This window comes from Onychomys torridus, chromosome 2 (genome assembly GCF_903995425.1).
Source record: "Onychomys torridus chromosome 2, mOncTor1.1, whole genome shotgun sequence".
NCBI classification, from domain to species: domain Eukaryota; kingdom Metazoa; phylum Chordata; class Mammalia; order Rodentia; family Cricetidae; genus Onychomys; species Onychomys torridus.
In genome coordinates this window covers 37663396-37682912 of record NC_050444.1, presented here as the reverse complement: position 1 = coordinate 37682912, position 19517 = coordinate 37663396, and the positions used below count along the sequence as shown (strand labels likewise).

The 19517-nt window shown below is 36.0% G+C and overlaps 1 protein-coding gene across 6 annotated transcripts in view; it reads left to right on the top strand.

The window, feature by feature from the left end:
- C2H8orf34 (chromosome 2 C8orf34 homolog) overlaps positions 1–19517 on the top strand; it is a 401050-nt gene that overhangs the window by 102951 nt on the left and 278582 nt on the right. For 5 of the 6 annotated variants that reach the window (XR_004944280.1, XR_004944279.1, XR_004944278.1 and 2 more), the window contains exon 4: positions 18041–18169. The exons of the other annotated variant lie outside the window; for it this stretch is intronic. Coding sequence is in view for 2 of the 5 variants with exons in the window: in XM_036179890.1 (XP_036035783.1) it covers positions 18041–18169 (129 nt within the window). In the remaining 3 variants the exon portion in view is untranslated. The remainder of the gene's footprint in view (positions 1–18040; positions 18170–19517) is intronic. 6 annotated transcript variants of the gene reach the window in all.

Here is a 19517-nt window from a genome sequence, read left to right as displayed (position 1 = left end):
CCTGTTGCAACAATAAACCTCCTTCAAAACATCTCAAATTTTTTAAAAAGTGAATAAAATCTTTAGAGCAGAAGGGAGAAGGATTTGCATTCCTGAATATTGAACCCAAACTTAAAATAATGTTCATCTGACTTCCCTTAGGCCTTCCTCTCTGTTGTTCATGCTTACTCTCCATGGCATTCTTTGTTCTACCATCCTAGACATAGCTCAGTATCTACTGCCTTGATCACTATTGGAGTTTTCCAATGCTCTCTCATGACCACGTACATGGGAGCATGCTAAGCACCTCAGGCTAATACCAAAGCCTAGTAAGTCTTGAACGACAAGAGAGCTTGAATGTTGTTCTTACACACTAGTTCCCCGTACTTATCAAAGTGTGGATGCTTGGTTTTAATCACAAGAGAAAGGAGTAAGTTGAAAATAATTTTTTTAATGTCTAAAAAGCCACTGCATGCTGACTGGGAATTGAATGTGGGTAATTTGTGAGGGAGACTGAAATGAACTCTGCATTTCACCTACATAACATTACTCATTAAAACCTGCACAGAGCTTCAGTGAAGAATGTATGGAATACTAACTTTACACGTCCAGCAGATTGTAATTTTAATAAAACTGTCCAGCTTCAACAGTTCTGTACATAAATTAAATCACAACCTTTCTTTATATACACATTTAATATTTGCACAGCTTAACCATATGACCAATATCTGTAAGACAGTCACTTATTCAATCATGAAGTACAAAGTAGAAAAACATGATGAAAGAAAAAAATTGAGACAACAAATGAATTGTGTCAAGCCTCCCACTCCATCATCAAAGAGCTCTGTCTCCTTGTCTGTTATCTGAAGTTAAGACTAGACTTGAGAATTGCTTATCTCTGAGAGGACATGCCTGAAGCCGTACACCTGCAGGCTCTGGGCTCTCAACCAGACACTGTCCAGCCACAGGATGGCTGCTGGCATAGTGAGCTTCTCATTAGGTTTTCTTCTGCCTAGGTAATTTATTTACAGTGTCTAGTCATAGCAGAATATTAGTAAGAAGCTTTTAATGACAATGAAATAACAAACCACCTCCCCTAGAATATGTAGAGATATTGTATATGACAATAAAAATACAATGAATTTAAGTTCTACATGGAAACACATTACCAAAATTACTACATTTTGAAGCAGTTGTTGAAGATGTGTGTTTCAGTCTCTGAAGAATGATTAAAATAGTATAAAATAGAGAAAAGTTACTAAATTTACCAAAATCAGAAATAAAATTATCTTCCCCAAACTACAGAAAAGTGGTAGTAGTTACAAATAAAAGCAAAGAAGAGGGGACCGGTGAATAAGTAGGTAAGGGTGCTTGCCACCGGAGACTGATGACCTGAGTTTGAACCCCAGAATTTATGTATAACAAGGGGAGAACCAGTTCCTGAAATGTGTCCTCCATTCTCCACACTTATGCTACAGCATGAATATACACCCTTTGACAGTAAATAGATGGATATAAAAAAAACTACAAAGAATAGATTATAAAAACAAAGAATAGATTATAAAAACAAAGAATAGATTATAAAAACAAAGAATAGATTATAAAAGAGAAAACAAAACATCATGGTGGGGGCTCCAGCCCAAATGTCAATAATTACACTAAACAAGTGGACTTGACGTTGCAATTGAAAAGCAAATACTATCAGGCTGGATATAAAAGGGTACAGGTTAAAAGCAAACAAACCAAAAGAAGTGTGCAGACACAAGTTTTAAATATAAAACATAAAGAAGCCTCTATGGGTAAAGTGATAACAGACAAAAAAAGAGATTATCCCATAACAATATCTTATATCAAAATGTTATCGAATCTAGACAATATAATTCACTGGTATAAATATAACTCACATAGATTTCTTGCTTGGTATGCACACAAGTCCCTACTTTTAATCCTCAGTACCAGAAAGAGGGAGGAAGAGAGAGAGAGAAAGAGAGAGAGAGAGAGAGAGAGAGAGAGAATTTAAAAAATATATATCCAGGAACTACAATATACAGCTAAGAGCAAAGTTCCCAGGCATATGATGGGAAATTTCCAACGCTAAAGATAGGCTCAGTATGGAGAACAGAAAATAAATAAGGATACAGGAATTTGAACACCACAACCAAGTACTTTGAGTTAATTAACACTTATAGAATATTGTGCCAAATAAAGGTAGAGTATATAATTTTGCATTCCATAAAGAATGCTCAGAAATATAAATGATTTGTCATGCCATATAACAATTTAAAATTGAATTGCACATGTATAAATAACTCATAAGTTAAGGATAAAATCTCCAAGAAATTAGACACATTTTGATCTATAAATAGTATAAATTTATAGACAGAAACTAAGGTAGTAATGCTTAGGAAGAAATTTCTAGCTCTATTGTAAAAATCTTTAATAAAAAAGCATAAAATTTGTGATCTCAGCATTCATCTTTAAAAAGTAAATATTGATTGAAACCGAGAATATGTTGAGAGAAAATGATTAAAAGAAATTGAATAGAAAAAGGGAAATAGGAAAAAGAATATATATAACAGTTGATTATTTGAAAAGATATTTTTTAAAATATCTGTGAAGACCTATCAAATACATACTATAACTACTGAAAGACTGAGCACTAACACACGTGACAAAAATATTAAAAGGCTATTTAGATTATAATTTGTGTGACCTATGTCAATAGAACGTACAATGTATATGGAAAGACAGAAATTCCTAGAAAGACATATTATAAAATTGATTGAGGAAAAACAGAAATATTTAAATTTCTTCTATTAATGGAAGAAATTGAATTAATCTAACAATTTACCACACAAAGAGGCTGAAGCCAAAATGGCTTCACTAGAGAACAAAACATTTGCCAGGTCAAGGAAATTACACTACACAAAACTATTATAGAAAATAGAGAAACATAATGATTCCTATTTCAGCTCATTTTAAGAGACCTTGCCACTATTGCTAAAACAGGATAAGGACACCTGTATTATTTAGTTGTCCTGTGGCTGTGACAAAGTACCTCAGGAAAGCAACAAAAGGAGAAAGATTTAATTTTGGCTCATAGTTTATCATATGATGGAAGTAGTGGCTGCGGGAACATGACATACCTGGTCGTCAAGCATCCAGAGAAGGGTGCAGGGAGGGATGGATGCTTGTGCTCTGCTAACTCTTCTTATGAAGTCAAGAAGTCCAGCCTAACAAATGGTACCCCTCACACTTGGGGTGTTCCTACCTTAATTAACCTAATCTCGGTGCCCTGCAGACATTCCTAGAGGCCTGTCTTCTTCAGTGAGTGTAGATCCCGTCAAGTTGACATTTACTTCAAAAATACTCCATCTAGAAAAGTAGAATATTCTTCAAGACCACCAATTCTGTGTTGACTGCTTTTATCATTGCTATTTAAAGACTTGATACAATAAACTAAATGAGGAAGGGTTTGTTGTAACTCCTGAATACAGAGGGGCCACTCCATCATTGTGAAGGGCATGATGGAGCAGGGTAGTTCACATCATGTCAGACGAGAGCAATATGGAAAGCTCCAGAGCAAGATGTTGCCTTCAATCTTGCCTTGGTGACCTTGCTTCTCCTGATGCATCCAACGTTGTACTTATAACCTACCTCTCAATAATACTGCCATGTTTTTATTCCTTTAGGAATTAGTCTATTCAGTCTCTGTAAATGCAATCTATCACACACAATCCAGGGTAATGTCTTATAATCTCCTTTCTAATTGCATTTATCAATTACAAATTGATGAAATTGACCATTACAGGCACGAATACTTTTACCAAATATTGCAACATTGGCACAGAAGTGAAACAAAAGAGTAATAAGTTGCTATATTTGTTTCATCCAAGAAATTCAATGTTTATGTAATATGTCAAAATTAATTTGTGTCATTCACTTTAAACTAAAAATGAGCAGATTAAGAAAAAAATATGTCTCTTCAACAAAGGAAGAAAAGCATTTGGAAAAATGCAGCTGTTATGATCAAAACTACCATTAAAATAATAATAAAAGAACATGTTCTTGGCCTAAGAAAGGGAAAAATAAAAATCTCTCACCCAATATTTATAATCTTCATCAAAATAATGAATATCTTTCCTTTGTAACTGAAATAGGTGTTTAAACTTATTTTCACCAAGTGTTTATAACATTCATTACAGTGGAGGTCACAGCCAATGAAATTAGACAATAATAAGTTCACAACTGCAGATAAGCTTGTGAATTACTATTCATGGACTTCATCATTATAAGGTGAAGAATGTATACAAATTTACACTAAAAACACAAAGATTAGCTTGAAAAATTAGCAAAACCACCAGATAAAAAGTTAATCTAAAAACAGCAATTGTGCTTACATAACAACAATGTAGCTAAGATAATGTCTTAAAACAACATTTACAAAAGTAGTAAAGAACACTGAATATTTAGGGATAAATTTGATGGGAGATGTGCACATTGTTTATAGAGAAAACTATGAGATATTTCTGAGAGAAAAAGTAAATCAATTGGGTAAATATACCATGTTCATGTTGTTTATTAGGAAAATATCAATATTCTAATTTGTGCCAGAATTTAAACATAATTCCTATCCAACTATCCAATAAGCATTACTCTAGAAATTGAAGTAATTATTTTAAAAGTTATGCTTATCAAGATAATTTGACATAATAAAATAGGAAAAATTTCTTCAACATTGAACATCATCAAGGAAAACCAAATGAAGCAGAACAGAACTGTGCCTTGGTTATCATCAAGTAGGAGGAAATTCTTCCCCGAGCTTCAAGTTTCTATAGATGATACTGCATACCAAACCACTACAAGTGATTTTTATTTCTGTGTGAAAATTTAAGGAAAGTGTAATAATACTTGAACACACAACTCAACAATATTTTAATACAATCACAGTATTTATCCTGCATCATCTCTCTAATGAAGTGTTTTCAGCACTCCCAAAGTTAATACTGTACCCACTACGTGGCCATTCGACAGTCCTGGCTCCCAGCAGTCTCTGGCTACCTGCTGTCTGTCTCTGTGGATTTATCTGCTGGAAGAACAGGAGAGGAATCCTTCAAGTGTGGCCTTTTGTGGGAGCTTGTTTCATTTAGCAAGCTCTTGTTTCTCATGCACGTTTCAACACATGCATAATTTTATTCTAAAGAGCATTCCCTTATGTGTGCATACCACGTTTTCTTATTCCTTCCTTCCTTCACGGTATTCTGAATGTTTCTTCCTTTTGACTGTTGTGGATTGTGCTGCTGTGGTCATTCATACACACATTTAACTGAAATAGCATTCTCTGATACCTAGGTAATGGAACTGTAAGGCCATGCGTAATTCTGTGTATAGACTTTGAGGAACATCTACACTTCCTATGGAAACTATTCCATTTACATTACCATCAATGATGTGTAAAACTAATTTCTCCCGTGCCCATCAATGCTTGGTATTTTCATTACAAACATAGCCAGTGAGTATAAAATGGTGCTTCATTCTTGTTGTCATTTTCTTTTCTCTGAGAGCCAGGTATGTTGAGCATCTTCTCAGTGACTTCTCAACAATTCGGGTGTCTTTCTAGAAGTGACTGTTGACAACTTTGCCAAATTTTAGGTGTTTTGTTACTTCTTTTATCCTGAGTTCCTTTTATAATCTAGACACAAGTCTCTTACCAAATACATGATCAGTGAATATTTCCCCTCATATCACATTGTTATCTTTTCACTTTCTTGACAGTGTGCACTAATGTACAAAACTTGTAATTATTCTAATCAATTTATGTCATTCTTCCTTATTTTTGCTTGTGCTTTAAGTATGCTAAAAATCTCTTGCCAGTTCTAGGATCATCAGATTCTCTCTCTCTCTCTCTCTCTCTCTCTCTCTCTCTCTCTCTCTCTCTCTCTCTCTCTCTCTGCCCTACTACTACTTAGAGTGTTATCTCTTATGTGCACCCATTGCTATGTCCTGAGTTTCTTCTGTAAGTGGTAGGGGGCGAAGCCCCGATTTCATTTTTCACATGTGTAACCTCAATTGTCTCAGCATAATTTTTTGAAAATATTCTTTCCCATTTGCATAATCTTTGTGCTTTGTTGAACACTGACCATAAATATGAGTGATTTTCTTCTGGATTCACTATTCTGTTTAATTAAATTGTATAGTTGTGGTTTTGTGAATATTTCATTGTTTCACTTAGTAGGACCTTTCACTTATTAGGACGTATGAGTCTTTGAATTGTGTTTTTCTATCTTTTTCATTCTCTTTTGGGATTATTTTGGATGCTTTCTATACTTCAAATTCTAAATAGCTTTTAAATATCAGTTTTCCTTTCTAACCAAGGCAAATGGTCTTTTTGATTGCATCACTAAATTAATAGATTACTTTGGGGGAGTACTGGTTTAAAAGCAGAAAACTTCTTGGCCATCAACAGGAAATGCTACTCCAATTCTTTAAATCCTCTTTAATTATTTCCATTATGTTTTTTTGTTGTTGTTCATTTTAGAATAAATGTTAAATTTAGTCCTAAATATTTTATTCATCCAAATGCTTATCACTCATGGAACTGTCTTTGTTTTCCCTTCTGTTTATTATTGCTAGTACTTAGAGACAAGATTAACTTTTTTGGTGTTCATTTTATTTCCTAAAACTTGGCTGAAAACATTTATTCATGTTACCCTTCTGTGTATGTATGGATGCTTATTACTTTTTAAATATAAGATCACTCCCATCTTCAGACAGTGACTGTTTTACTTCTCTTCTAGTTGGGATGCTTTCAATTTCTCTTTACTTTCTTAATTTCTATAGCTAGAAATTGCCATGCAAACTTGTCTAGAAGCATCAAAAACTGGTCAGAAATTCTTGCCCTGTTATTGTCTAGAAGAAAATCATCCAGCCTCATGCCATCCACTGCAGTCATTTACTGTGAGATTTCCCTATTTGCCTTTTATAATGTTGAGGATGTTCTCTTTAGCCCCTAATTTGTCAAATACTTTAAATCATAAGAATGTATTCAAAATTCTGTCACTTTTGAGACATCTGTGCAATTATTTCTCTATTTTCTATCAGTATGTTATATTATTTTGATTACTTTCTTGTATTAAATCACCCTTGCATTCTCTTGGTATATAATTTGTCCAATATGCTAATGTTGTTGGTTTGGTACTAAGTTACTGAGGATTTCTACATAGATTTCCATTAAAGATACTGGTAAGTCGTTGATTCTTTGTCTTTGTTGAGGGAAAAGCTGGTTTTATAAGATGAGGTAGAAAGTGTTCATTCTTTTTTTTTTTTTTTGAGACACGGTTTCTCTGTAGCTTTGGAGTCTCTCCTGGACTAACTCTGTAGACCAGGCTGGCCTCGAACTCACAAAGATTCACCTGCCTCTGCCTCCCGAGTGCTTGGATTATAGGCATGCGCCACGACCGACCAGCAAATGTTCATTCTTTTTCAGTTTTCTAGAACAAAAAGAAAACTTGATGTTTGTTATAGGATCTTATTTTAAACCGATTGTTTTGGACCAATCCTAGAGAGTTTTTTGTTTTGTTGTGTTTTTTATAATTGTGTCATCTGTACTACCCAGATCTAAAATGGTATTCTGAATGAGTTTTGGTGTTTTTATGGGTTTCTAGGATTTTATTTTTTAATTTACTTCTTTGGGGTTAATTATCATGTCTCATTAAGATTTTTGACTTTAATAATGTGAGTCTTCAGTTCTTTCTTCATCACCCTTGCTAGAGATTTGTTAAATTTTTAATCCTAATGAGGTGAAGTTTAGCTCTTTTAGCTTTATAATTTTCAGTCTTTGTCTCACTTTTATCAGTTTTAATAATTATTTCTTCCACCTTCTGCTAGATAGGGCTTGGTTTGCTCTTCTTTGTCTACTTAACTTTATTATTCATTAGGGGACAAAGTTAGCAAAAACATTTAAAATTCCTCTTGGAATGAGAGCATACAGCTATGGATTCCCATATGAACCCTGTTCTCACCACACCTCCAGGGATTAGAATGTACGCTTTCCCTACATACACTATTCTTCACCTTCTCTTGGAACTCTCTGACTGTATTTATGTTTTATTTAACTCTTTCATACCTGTATGTTTATCAGTTTTGTTCTTGATTTCCTGTTGTCGTATCATTGCCACAGAACTTATTTTGTATGATTTCAATTCTTTTCAAATTTCTTGATACTTACAAAGCTATGTTACATATAATCTCTCCTAAGGAATGTTTCCTCCACCCTAAAGGAGGGTGGTCACTCCGCTGTTGCTAAGTGCAGTATTCTGTGTACATCTGCTGGCCTATCTTAGTCCGTACAGTGGTGAAGTCAGCCTTTTTCTCACTGATTTCTCTCCAGGATTCTAAATATTTTTATAGATAGAGATCTTATATTCTTCAGCTCTTATTTTAGAGCTGCATTTTTCAATTACATAAGTTTTAATTCCTATATTTTGAGATTGTAAGAATAGGCATATAACATAAATACATAAACTTAATCATTGTGACATATTGTTATGGTAGATTGACCTTGGTAAGCAGCATATTTTACCCTTCTTTATCTTTAGGAAAAGTTTTTGTAATAAAGCCTTCTTTTGTCTGCTGTTAGTACAATCAACACAGATCACTTTTCAATAGTATTTGTGTGATTTATCCAATTCATGTTACTTCATCAATATTTCTTTCTATTCCTTTCTCCTTTGGGGATTATACTTATATGTTGGCATTCCACACAAATCAATAAAGTAGAAAATGAAGGCAGTAGTAGTTGAGTTGTGATACACACACACACACACACACACACACACACACACACACACATATATATATATATATTATAATATTAAACAAAAACCCATTTGGAAATGGAAAGATCCATTCTTAGTAAGTATTTGAAGAATGAAATTAAAAAGAGACTCTAAATTATTGTTCATATTTTTAAAAGAAAAAGGGAACAAATAAATATTTTAAAAATTATTGACTTTCAAATAAGAGAAAACGCTGTCAACTGTGTGTTTATGTACGTGTGGTGTATGCATGTATATGTATATCTATGTGTGTGTATATTTATGTGTGCGTGTGTGTGTGTGTGTGTGTGTGTGTGTGTGTGCACACACACACACGCATTGTATTCAAAACAAAATGTAGGGTCTCTGGTATGTCGTCTAGCACACACTGAATTTCTATTTCACAATGAAGTTCCCTCTGTCTCCTTGTTTGCCAGCCTTCCTTCCCCCTCTCAGTCCCTCTTTCCCTCTCTCCTTTTCTTGTTTTACTAGATTGTTTTCAGGTTTTACTAGCTTGTCCAGTATGCCCTCAAACTTAAACACCTTTTCTTTCTCTCTCTTTTCTTCCTTCCTTCCTTCCTTCCTTCCTTCCTTCCTTCCTTCCTTCCTTCCTTCTTTCTTTCTTTCTTTCTTTCTTTCTTCTTTGCTCTCCCTCCCTCCCTCTCTCCCTCCACCCTCTTTTTTAAAGATATTTAATTCAACATTTGTAAGGTAGGAAGATTGTAAGTTTGAGATTAGCAAGGGCTGCAAAGTGAGTCTATGTCTCAAAATACAAAATCTTTCTTCAAAAGAAAAAAATCCAAACAAGAAAATCTTTACTTCTCAGCCTACCATAAAAAGGTAGTATTTATTTATTAGACTAATTTCACAACAAAATAACTTTATCCTACCTAGTGGCTTGTTAGTTTTCAATAGCTATATAGTAATTGATAAAGTGGTGTTAGGTACTTAACATGTGTTAAGTGCTTTCCAGTTGCTTATTATGTGGGATGACGGCTTATAGTGAACAAAATGTTGACAGAACAATGAAAATGACATTGTCCACCAATTTTCTGTGCATGGAAGTAATGCCCATTTCATATTCATAATCCAGTTAAAAAACTGAGATAGATATGTTGGTTTAGGTTAAAATGAAGAACTGAAATAATCTCTCACTAATCCTGTTAGTGCTTTTCTTTGCATTTGGGGGAATATTCCTCAGTTTCTTTCCATTTATTAATTTTTATTATTATTTCATTTTATGTGTACGGTGTCTTGCCTGCATATATGTCCATATGCAACATACATGCTTGGTGCTTATAGAGGCTAAAAGAGAGCATCAGATCCCTTGGAAATGGACTTACAAATGATTATGGATTATCATGTACAAGCTGATAATCAAAAATGGATCCTCTGGAAGAACAGCCAGTGTTCTTAGCTGCTAAGCCACCTCTCTAGATGCTCTTCTTGTTTAAAATGTTTTATTACAAAATACACAAACAGAAGTACCTAGATATGTAAAGACTGTAGGAATACTTTACAATAAGAAGGAAAGGATGAGGCAAAAGGATGTAGTTACAGATTACATAAACACAAGGGAATGAAGACATCAAACAGTGTCCAAACATTTAGAAGATAGGACAGAAAACAGAGGCACCTTGCCTCAATCAACTCACAGTAAATTATCATTATAGTACTGGGGATACTTCCTGGCATACTGAAAAGGAAAGCATGGTACAGCTATTGTTTTATCAATCAAGATTGAAAGGTATAAATAATCTCAAACTGTTTGTCTATTGTATATAGGAGGGCTACTGATTTTTTGAGTTGATCTTGTATCCTGCTATGTTGCTGAAGGTGTTTATAAGCTGTATCAGTTCCTTGGTTGAATTTTTGGGGTCACTCATGTATACTATCATGTCATCTGCAAATAGGGAAAGCTTGACTTCTTGCTTTCCAATTTGTATCCCCTTAATCTCCTTATGTTGTCTTATTGCTCTGGCAAGAACTTCAAGTACTAAACTGAATAAGTATGGGGAGAGCAAACAGCCTTTCCTTGTTCATGATTTTAATGGAACCACGTTGAGTTTCTCTCCATTTAATTTGATGTTGGCTGTTGGCTTGCTGTAAATTGCCTTTATTATGTTTAGGTATGTTCCCTGTATTGCTGATCGCTCCAAGACCTTTATCATGAAGGGGTGTTGGATTTTGTCAAATGCCTTTTCTGTATCCAGTGAGATGATCATGTGGTTTTTCCTTTAGTTTGTTTATATGGTGTATTACATTGACAGACTTTCCTATGTTAAACCACCCTTCCATCCCTGGGATGAAGCCTACTTGATCATGGTGGATAATTGTTTTGATGTGTTCTTGGAGTCTGTTTGTCAGTATTTTATTGAGTATTTTTGTATCAATGTTCATGAGAGAGATTGGTCTATAGTTCTCTTTCTTTGTTGCATCTTTGTTTGGTTTAGGAATCAGGGTAATTGTAGCCACATAGAAGGAATTTGGTAATATTCCTTCTGCTTCTATTGTGTGGAACAATTTAAAAAGTATTGGTATTAACTCTTCTTTGAAAATCTGGTAGAATTCTGCAGTGAAACCATTTGGTCCTGGGCTTTTTTTGTTTGGGAGACTTTTAATGACTGATTCTATTTCCTTAGCGGTTATTGGACTATTTAAATGTTTTATCTGGTCTTGATTTAACTTAGGTATGTGGTACCTATCCAGAAAATTATCCATTTCTTTTAGATTTCCTAGTTTTGTGGAGTAGAGGTTTTTGAAGTATGATCTGATGATTCTCTGGATTTCCTCATGCCCCCCTTTTCATTTCTGATTTTGTTAATTTGGATGCTCTCTCTCTGTCTTTTGGTTAGTTTGGATAAGGGTTTGTCTATCTTGTAGATTTTCTCAAAGAACCAACTGTTTGTTTCTTTAATTTTTTGTATTGTTCTCTTTGTTTCTATTTTAATGATTTCAGGTCTCAGTTTGATAATTTCCTAGCATGTATTCTTCCTGGGAGACTTTGCTTCTTGTTCTAGAGCTTTCAGGTGTGCTGTTAAGTCACTAGTGTGAGATTTCTCCAGCTTCTTTATGTGGGCATTTAGTGCTATGAATTTCCCTCTTAGCAGTGCTTTTATAGTATCCCATAAGTTTGGGTATTTTGAGATACCACCTTACACCTGTCAGAATGGCTAAGATCAAAAACACAGAAGACAGCTCATGCTGGAGAGGATGTGGAGCAAGGGGAACTCTCCTTCACTGCTGGTGGGAATGCAAACTTGTACAGCCACTTTGGAAATCAATATGGCACTTTCTTAGAAAATTGGGAATCCATCTCTCCCAAGACCCAGCTATACCACTCTTGGCATATACCCAAAGAATGCTCAATCATACCACAAGGGAATTTGCTCAGCTATGTTCAAAATCAGCATTGTTTGTAATAGCCAGAACATGGAAGCACCCTAGATGCCCTTCAACTGAAGAATGGATAAAGAAACTGTGGTACATATATACAACGGAGTACTAATCAGAAGAGAAAAACCATGACATCATGAGGTTTGAAGGCAAATGGATGGATCTAGAAAAAATCATCCTGAGTGAGGTAACCCAGACTCAGAAAGACAAACCTGGTATGTACTCACGCATAGTAGGGTACTAGATGTAAAACAATGACTAGACTGCTACTCACAAATTCAGGGAGGCTACCTAGAAAACAGGACCCTAAGAAAGACACAAGGATCCCCCAATGACAGAGAAATGGATGAGATCTACATGAACAGCCTGGATGTGAGTGGGGGTACTGAAGGGCAAGGTTCAAGGGAAACAGAGCTTAGGGGAGTGGGAGATCCCAACTGGATCAAGAACAGAAAGGGAGAACAAGGAATAACAGACCATGATAAATGAAGACCACATGAGAATAGGAAGAAGCAAAGTTCTGGAGAGGTCCCCAGAAATCCACAATGATACATCCACTGTAGACTACTGGCCATGGTCGAGAGAAAGCCCAAACTGACGTAGTCTGGTGTTTGGAGGGCCAAACACCCTAAATGTCATGCTAGAACTCTCCTCCAATAACTGATGGAAGTAGATGCAGAGATCCTCCGCCAGGCCCCAAGTGGAACTCCAGGAGCTCAATTGCTGAGAAAGAGGAGGGATTATATGAGTGAGAATTGTTGAGACCAAGGTTGGAAAAAGCACAGGGACAAATAGTCAAACTAATGGAAACACATGAACTATGAACCAAAAGCTGAGGAGTCCCCAACTAGATCAGCCCCTCTGGATAAGTGAGACAGTTGAATAGCTTGAATTGTTTGGCAGGTACCCAGGCGGTGGGACCAGGACCTGTCCTTAGTGCATGAGCTGGCTATTTGGAACCTGGGGCTTATGCAGGGACTCTTTGCTCAGCTTGGAAGGAGGGGACTGGACCTGCCTGTACTGAATCTACCAGGTTGAACTGAATCCCCAGGGGAGTCTTTGCCCTGAAGGAGATGGGAATGGGGGGTGGGCTGGGGGAAAGGTGGGGGCGGGAGGGAGGAGGACAGGGGAACCCATGGCTGAGAATTAAATTTTAAAAAAAAAAAGTCTACAAAATCCTTTCAGTCCTTTGGAGCCTATTAAAAAATCAAAGCCCTCCTTATAAATAAATAAATAAATAAATAAATAAATAAATAAATAATAAACAATTTCAAAGGTCAGTTCTATCAGTGATGATTAAGTTCTAGTGAGGACCAAGAAGCTATGCTGTACCACTGCATTGTAGAATGACCACCAGTGACACTGCAGTGTGCATTCCAGAAAGACTGAAAGCATTCTGAGTGTTCTCGCTGTTAAGAAAGAGGAGATGGAGGACACAGACTTATTCACCCTCTTTTAAATATGCATGTGGTACTCCTTAAATATGTATAATTTTGTGTTTTTCTAAATATCATTACAAAAGAGACAAAAATGCAGACTGGGTGCGAATGTCAGTAGTACTTCTGGCAGACAATCCTGGGCTCTCCTCTGCAGAAATGGTATATGTTGTACTCATTCATCAACAATAACCTTCTTATTTCTACTTAAAAGAATTTGCTCAACTGGGTCTTACAAATTCATTAGAGTTATGCTGATTTAGTAAAGGATGGTTGTAGGTCCTCCTCTGACATTCATGACCTCAGCACTAGCCCCAGATGGATTGCAGGGTTTCCAGTATGAGGCATGATTTCCCTCTTATTGAGCAGGTCTTAAATCCCATTCGAGAATTATTGGCTGCTGACTAGGGATGTTGAAAGTGAGAGAAGTAATCTTTCTTAGAGAAGATCCCCCCAATTTATCTAATACCAAATTCTCAGCCCTTGGTATATTATATACCTACAAGTAACATTATATGGACCGGACAGCTTATATTTATATATTAAATAAAAATAAATTAAATTTATATATAAACTATATGTTCATAGGGGATGGAGGAAGAAAAGTGAAAGTGAAATGATGTCATTATAGTATAATTTCAAAAAATAAAATATTATTAAAAATAAATTTATGAAGAAGAAACAATAAATAAGTTTTAAACTCATGGACTAAAACAACTAATGGAAGGTGAATTAGAATTTGATTAATATATGGAATTGTTAAAAAAAAATCGCCTCTAGCTGGGTGGTGGTGGCACATGCCTTTAATCCTAGCACTCTGGAGGGAGGCAGAGGCAGGTGGACCTCTGTGAGTTTGAGGCCAGCCTGGGCTACAGAGTGAGTTTAGGGAAAGACACAAAGCTATACCGAGAAACCCTCTCAGAAAAAAAAAAAATCACTTCTGCTCAGTGTGCAGTGTGGTTTTTAAGTAGCCTACTGTCCTTGTTATGGGGAAATAAGAAAGTCCGCCTGTACAGTATTGTGTTCACCCTATTGTACTAGGATGAGCTTGATCTTAGTGTCCTCAAATTCTGTCATTGTTTCCTCTGGCTCATATTATGTGGGGACACTCTCCAGCTGTTTTCCATTTCTCTTGAGGAAATTTTCTAAGATGTAATGTAACTGCAGCACTGAGTTCTAAAATTAAAGACAACTTCAGTAAGGTTTCTGTCTGGCCGAAAACTACAAAGATGTTCTCATCCAAGGCTGCATGTTGGACAGATGACTTCACAGGCCTCTGTCTGTTGATACCTGTTCAATACCAGGATGGCTATTGAAACTGGAAGCATAGCTAACCTGGCCATGATCATAAGATAAACACAGTCATTCTGAATTGGGTTCCCATGCTGTCATTTATATTCATGAGACTTCACAGACTACAGATTAAAAAAAAAAAAAATGGTCTCAGTTTCTCTGTAAAGTTGCCAAGGAAACTTCTGGTGTCATGTGAGGCTCAAACTTGATTCTGTAAAGCCAATATATAGTTTCTCAGGATTTGGTGTTGATAGGTCAGGTCATCTGCTGGTCTTATCTGGGCTTGTCAACCTAGAGCATTCAGGGACAGATCTCGTGGCTGCCTGGATATGGACTTGGAGTATTTGTGGTTTTATTCTACTATTCTATAAATTGAAAGGTAAGGAAAGACCTTGTTGAAACATGGTTTTACAGGAAATTACATGGTGCAATGACACAAATTATTCAAAGCAGGTTAACAAATGTGGCCATCAAGATTTTGAAGACTATGATACAAACATTGTTTTAGCTACTCTTATTCCTCGAAGTAACTATTCTTCCTTCCTAACTGTAACTGGGATCAATTTTGACACCTTGAATATATATTTTAGTTTCCGAGTCTGCACATCTGGACATATAAGGTTCTAAACTACTCTTAGCCTTTTTAATTTGATGTATCATTTATGAATCACCTTCATAGTTTGCTGTGCACACATCAACTCCTATGTCATCCTGACAGCAGAGCAATGTGATTACTTCAAATTTGTTTTAAGATGTATTCTGCTTCAATATCACTACAACTATATTAATTGATATTTTTCAGCAAGACAAACTGATTGCTAATGTTTTCTAGAACTAATAATGTGCTCTTCACTGTTTACCTTCTTTTCTGTATATTCATTACCAATGCTTCCCTAAGCCCTGCCCAAAGAGTTTTTCAATGTGATCTAACTCATCTTCTCTTTTATGCTACTTGATTTTGTATTTTTTTTCTCCTTTTACATCATTGAAGGCGTCTTGGAGACCTCTCTCCTGCAGCTCTTTGCTGCTTTCCTCCATTCTTAACCTGTTCACCTGTAGATAGTTTCCAACTGTATGTTAAAAACCATCCTTCACTGTCATCAAGAGAATTCCCCCTATCTCTTCCTTCCTTCCTTCCTTCCTTCCTTCCTTCCTTCCTTCCTTCCTTCCTTCTTTCTTTCTTTCTTTCTTTCTTTCTTTCTTTCTTTCTTTCTTTCTTTCTTTTCTGTGGTTGAGAATATTCAGTTTTATTTTTATTTAAATACAGATATTTGTGTTTTAATTTTACATATCAGCCATGGGTTCCCCTGTCCTCCCCCTGCCCCTGCCTTCCCCCCAGCCCCTCCCCACCATTCCCATCTCCTCCAGGGCCAAGACTCCCCTGGGGATTCATTTAAACCTGGTAGATTCAGTACAGGCAGGTCCAGTCCCCTCCTTCCAGGCTGAGCAAAGTGTCCCCACATAAGCCCCAGGTTCCAAACAGCCAGCTCATGCACTAAGGACAGGTCTGGGTCCCACTGCCTGGGTGTCTCCCAAACAGTTCAAGCTATTCAATTGTCTCACTTATCCAGAAGGCCTGATCCAGCTGGGGGTTCCACAGCTTTTGGTTCATAATTCATGTGTTTCCATTAGTTTGACTATTTGTCCCTGTGCTTTTTCCAACCTTGGTCTCAACAATTCTCACTCATATAATCCCTCCTCTTTCTCGACAATTGGACTCCTGGAGCTCCATCTGGGGCCTGGCTGAGAATCTCTGTATCTACTTCCATCAGTTATTGGAGGAGAGTTCTAGCATGACAGTTAGGGTGTTTTGCCATCCGATCACCAGATTAGGTCAGTTTGGGCTTCTTTCTCTCGACCATTGCCAGTAGTCTACAGTGGAGGTATCATTGTGGATTTCTGGGGGCCTCTCTAGCATTTTGCTTCTTCTTGTTATCATGTGGTCTTCATTTATCATGGTCTGTTATTCCTTGTTCTCCCTTTCTGTTCTTGATCCAGCTGGGGTCTCTTACTCTCTTTCTTGTAGAGTTCACCCATTCCTGCTTTCAAGTATTTTAAGAGTTTGGTTTATTTATTCATTGAACTGGAGCATACCTGTTGGCAACTTTCTTAGAAAGAATGTTCATGAAAGAAATTCTCAAGAGCTTTGAGCATCTCAACTGCACCTATAATTGGTATAAAATTTTGAGTTAGAAGTAACTTTCTGTTGGAATTTTTAAGGATTGTTCTCCTATCTTCTAGAATAGACATATTGCTAAGTCTGTTGTTAATTCAATTTCTTATTTTTATCCCCCAAAGCTTTTACAATCATGTCTTTACTGATGTTGTTTAAAAACTTGAAAAAACAAAAGTTGAATTTTGCTGGACCCTATAATTGGACTCTTTAAATCTGGGAAACCATTAAATTCTTATGTCTTCATTGCTTTGACCTTGCACTCCTGAGTTGGTGAATTCACTTTTAAATGAAGTGCTGACTCTCTTTGCATCCCACTCTTCAGGTTATAAGCTTCTTTTTTCTCTTCTTTGCTAAATCTTACCAGTGATAATTAACCCATTTTATGTCTTCCAGAGCAAAGCCTTACCCAATCACTTCCTCATGTTCAATTTATTTTTTGAAAGGAAAAATATTCCTTAACTGTTACATAATTTTAATAGGAACATTGGAGAAAAAAAAATATATATATATACATACATACACACAGTCTTGTGTTTTTTAGAGTATATAACAAATGGTATCATATAAATATTTACTAGTTACTGATGATGGGGTTAATAATTACTATTTTAGGCTGATTTTTAGCAATTTATTTTAGCATTATGTGGGATAAAAATTTTCCCTTGTGCTTCTCCTTAAGTTATAGAAGTAATTAGATTTAAATCACTACTGCAATTTCCCATTTTCCATAATCACTGCCATATTTTCTTCTATTTATTGAGTTAAAACATTTTCTTCAAGCCCAATTTTAAATCCCCTTGCTGTTTCCTCACAAGAAAACCATCTCCAGCTTAATCATTTTTATTCTGCGTATTGATCTTGACGCAGTCTTTCACAAACAATAAATGGTGAGTTTGTATCATTGTACGACATGCTCATGAAATAACCGTTTCTTTTAAACATAGTGCCAAGGTCAGTAGAACATCCTAAGTGGGACTGGCGGACTAAACCACAAAGCCGTGATTTTGATGAATTGAACCACATCCTTCAAGAGAGCAAGAAGCTGGGGAAAGCCCTTGAGAATCTCTCTCGAAGTAAGTTCATTTTCTTGACAATAATTGAAATTCAGATCCCATGTTAAAGTAGAAACACCATCACTATTGGCAATAATCCATTTCTGACATCCTCATTATCGTTTTGTAAGGCTGAGGAATGCTAAGGGAGTGAAAGTTGAAAGGAGGTTTGACTGTGCTCATGGCTCAGATCTGTCCACAGGCTGCAAGTGTGCAGCAGCTATAGGGCCTCTTGGAGCAGCTGGACTCTGATCCCCCTGCATGGTTTCTGTCACATAGTTCAAATGCACATTTAGTGGGATCTTCTTCATTCTTCTATTTTGAAAAGTGCTGTTTTGTGTCATTCTCACTAATAAGCATTCTTTCCTCCTCCATGGGTTTTGGATGTCTATAAACTGCTTGCAGGTCAGTAACTGGGTCAAATTCTTCTTTGAGTCCTTTCAGAGCCTAGGATGGTACGATGTAATTTTCTTTTTTCCCAAAAGCAACATCTCTACTCTGAGGGCATGACCCAGAGATTTCACTGTGTCATCTACAAGTGAACACCACAGACAAGTCACAAATTCCATGAGATGTTTTTCTCATCTCCCAAGCACCAAAATGTGACCATGGCTCCCTGGGAAAGGGTGAAGTTGTAAGATAAGACATTCTTCAGGCAGCTTTTCAGTCAGAATCACTGTTGTGGGATCAGGTAATTCAACAGGCATCTTGATGATATAATTTCGTGAATATTTACTGAATTTGTAGATGTACACATATACATTATGATTTTAGAAGCAAGTTCATGATATGATACTCCTATCTTCATCTATATAGGTATTTATTTCAAAAATTCAGATATCTTCATAAGCAAGCAAAAATCATGGATTCATCAAAATTTTCTTTTGATGCAATCTAAGAATAATAATTCTGAAAATATCTCTATCTTTTTTCCCAATAGTACAGTTTTACTAATTTCATGTATCAAAGTTTGTCATTGTCCCTTGGTATAATTGTGGCAAAGTTTCAAAATATCCATACCTATGTATATTGCATAGTTAGGCAGTACATTGATATATACATTTATGTGTTATATATTTATAAAAATACCATTTTCATTTAAAACTAGAGCCTTTTAAGACTCTTATATAATTAAGAGATTTGAGAAACTAAGATGCCTTGAAATAAGATGTTAAGCCCCCCAGAAAGGATTTAAGAAAGCCCTGCTTTGGGTTAGATTTACTTTTGAAGCAAAAAACAATAAAGTAGATTTTCATCTGATTATTCAAGTATGTTCTTGAAAGGAGCCTGGTCCCGTTAGTATGGGAAAAGGCACATGCTAGTGTTTCTAGGTGTGACTACTTGGGGAAGTGATTGGAAGGAACTACAA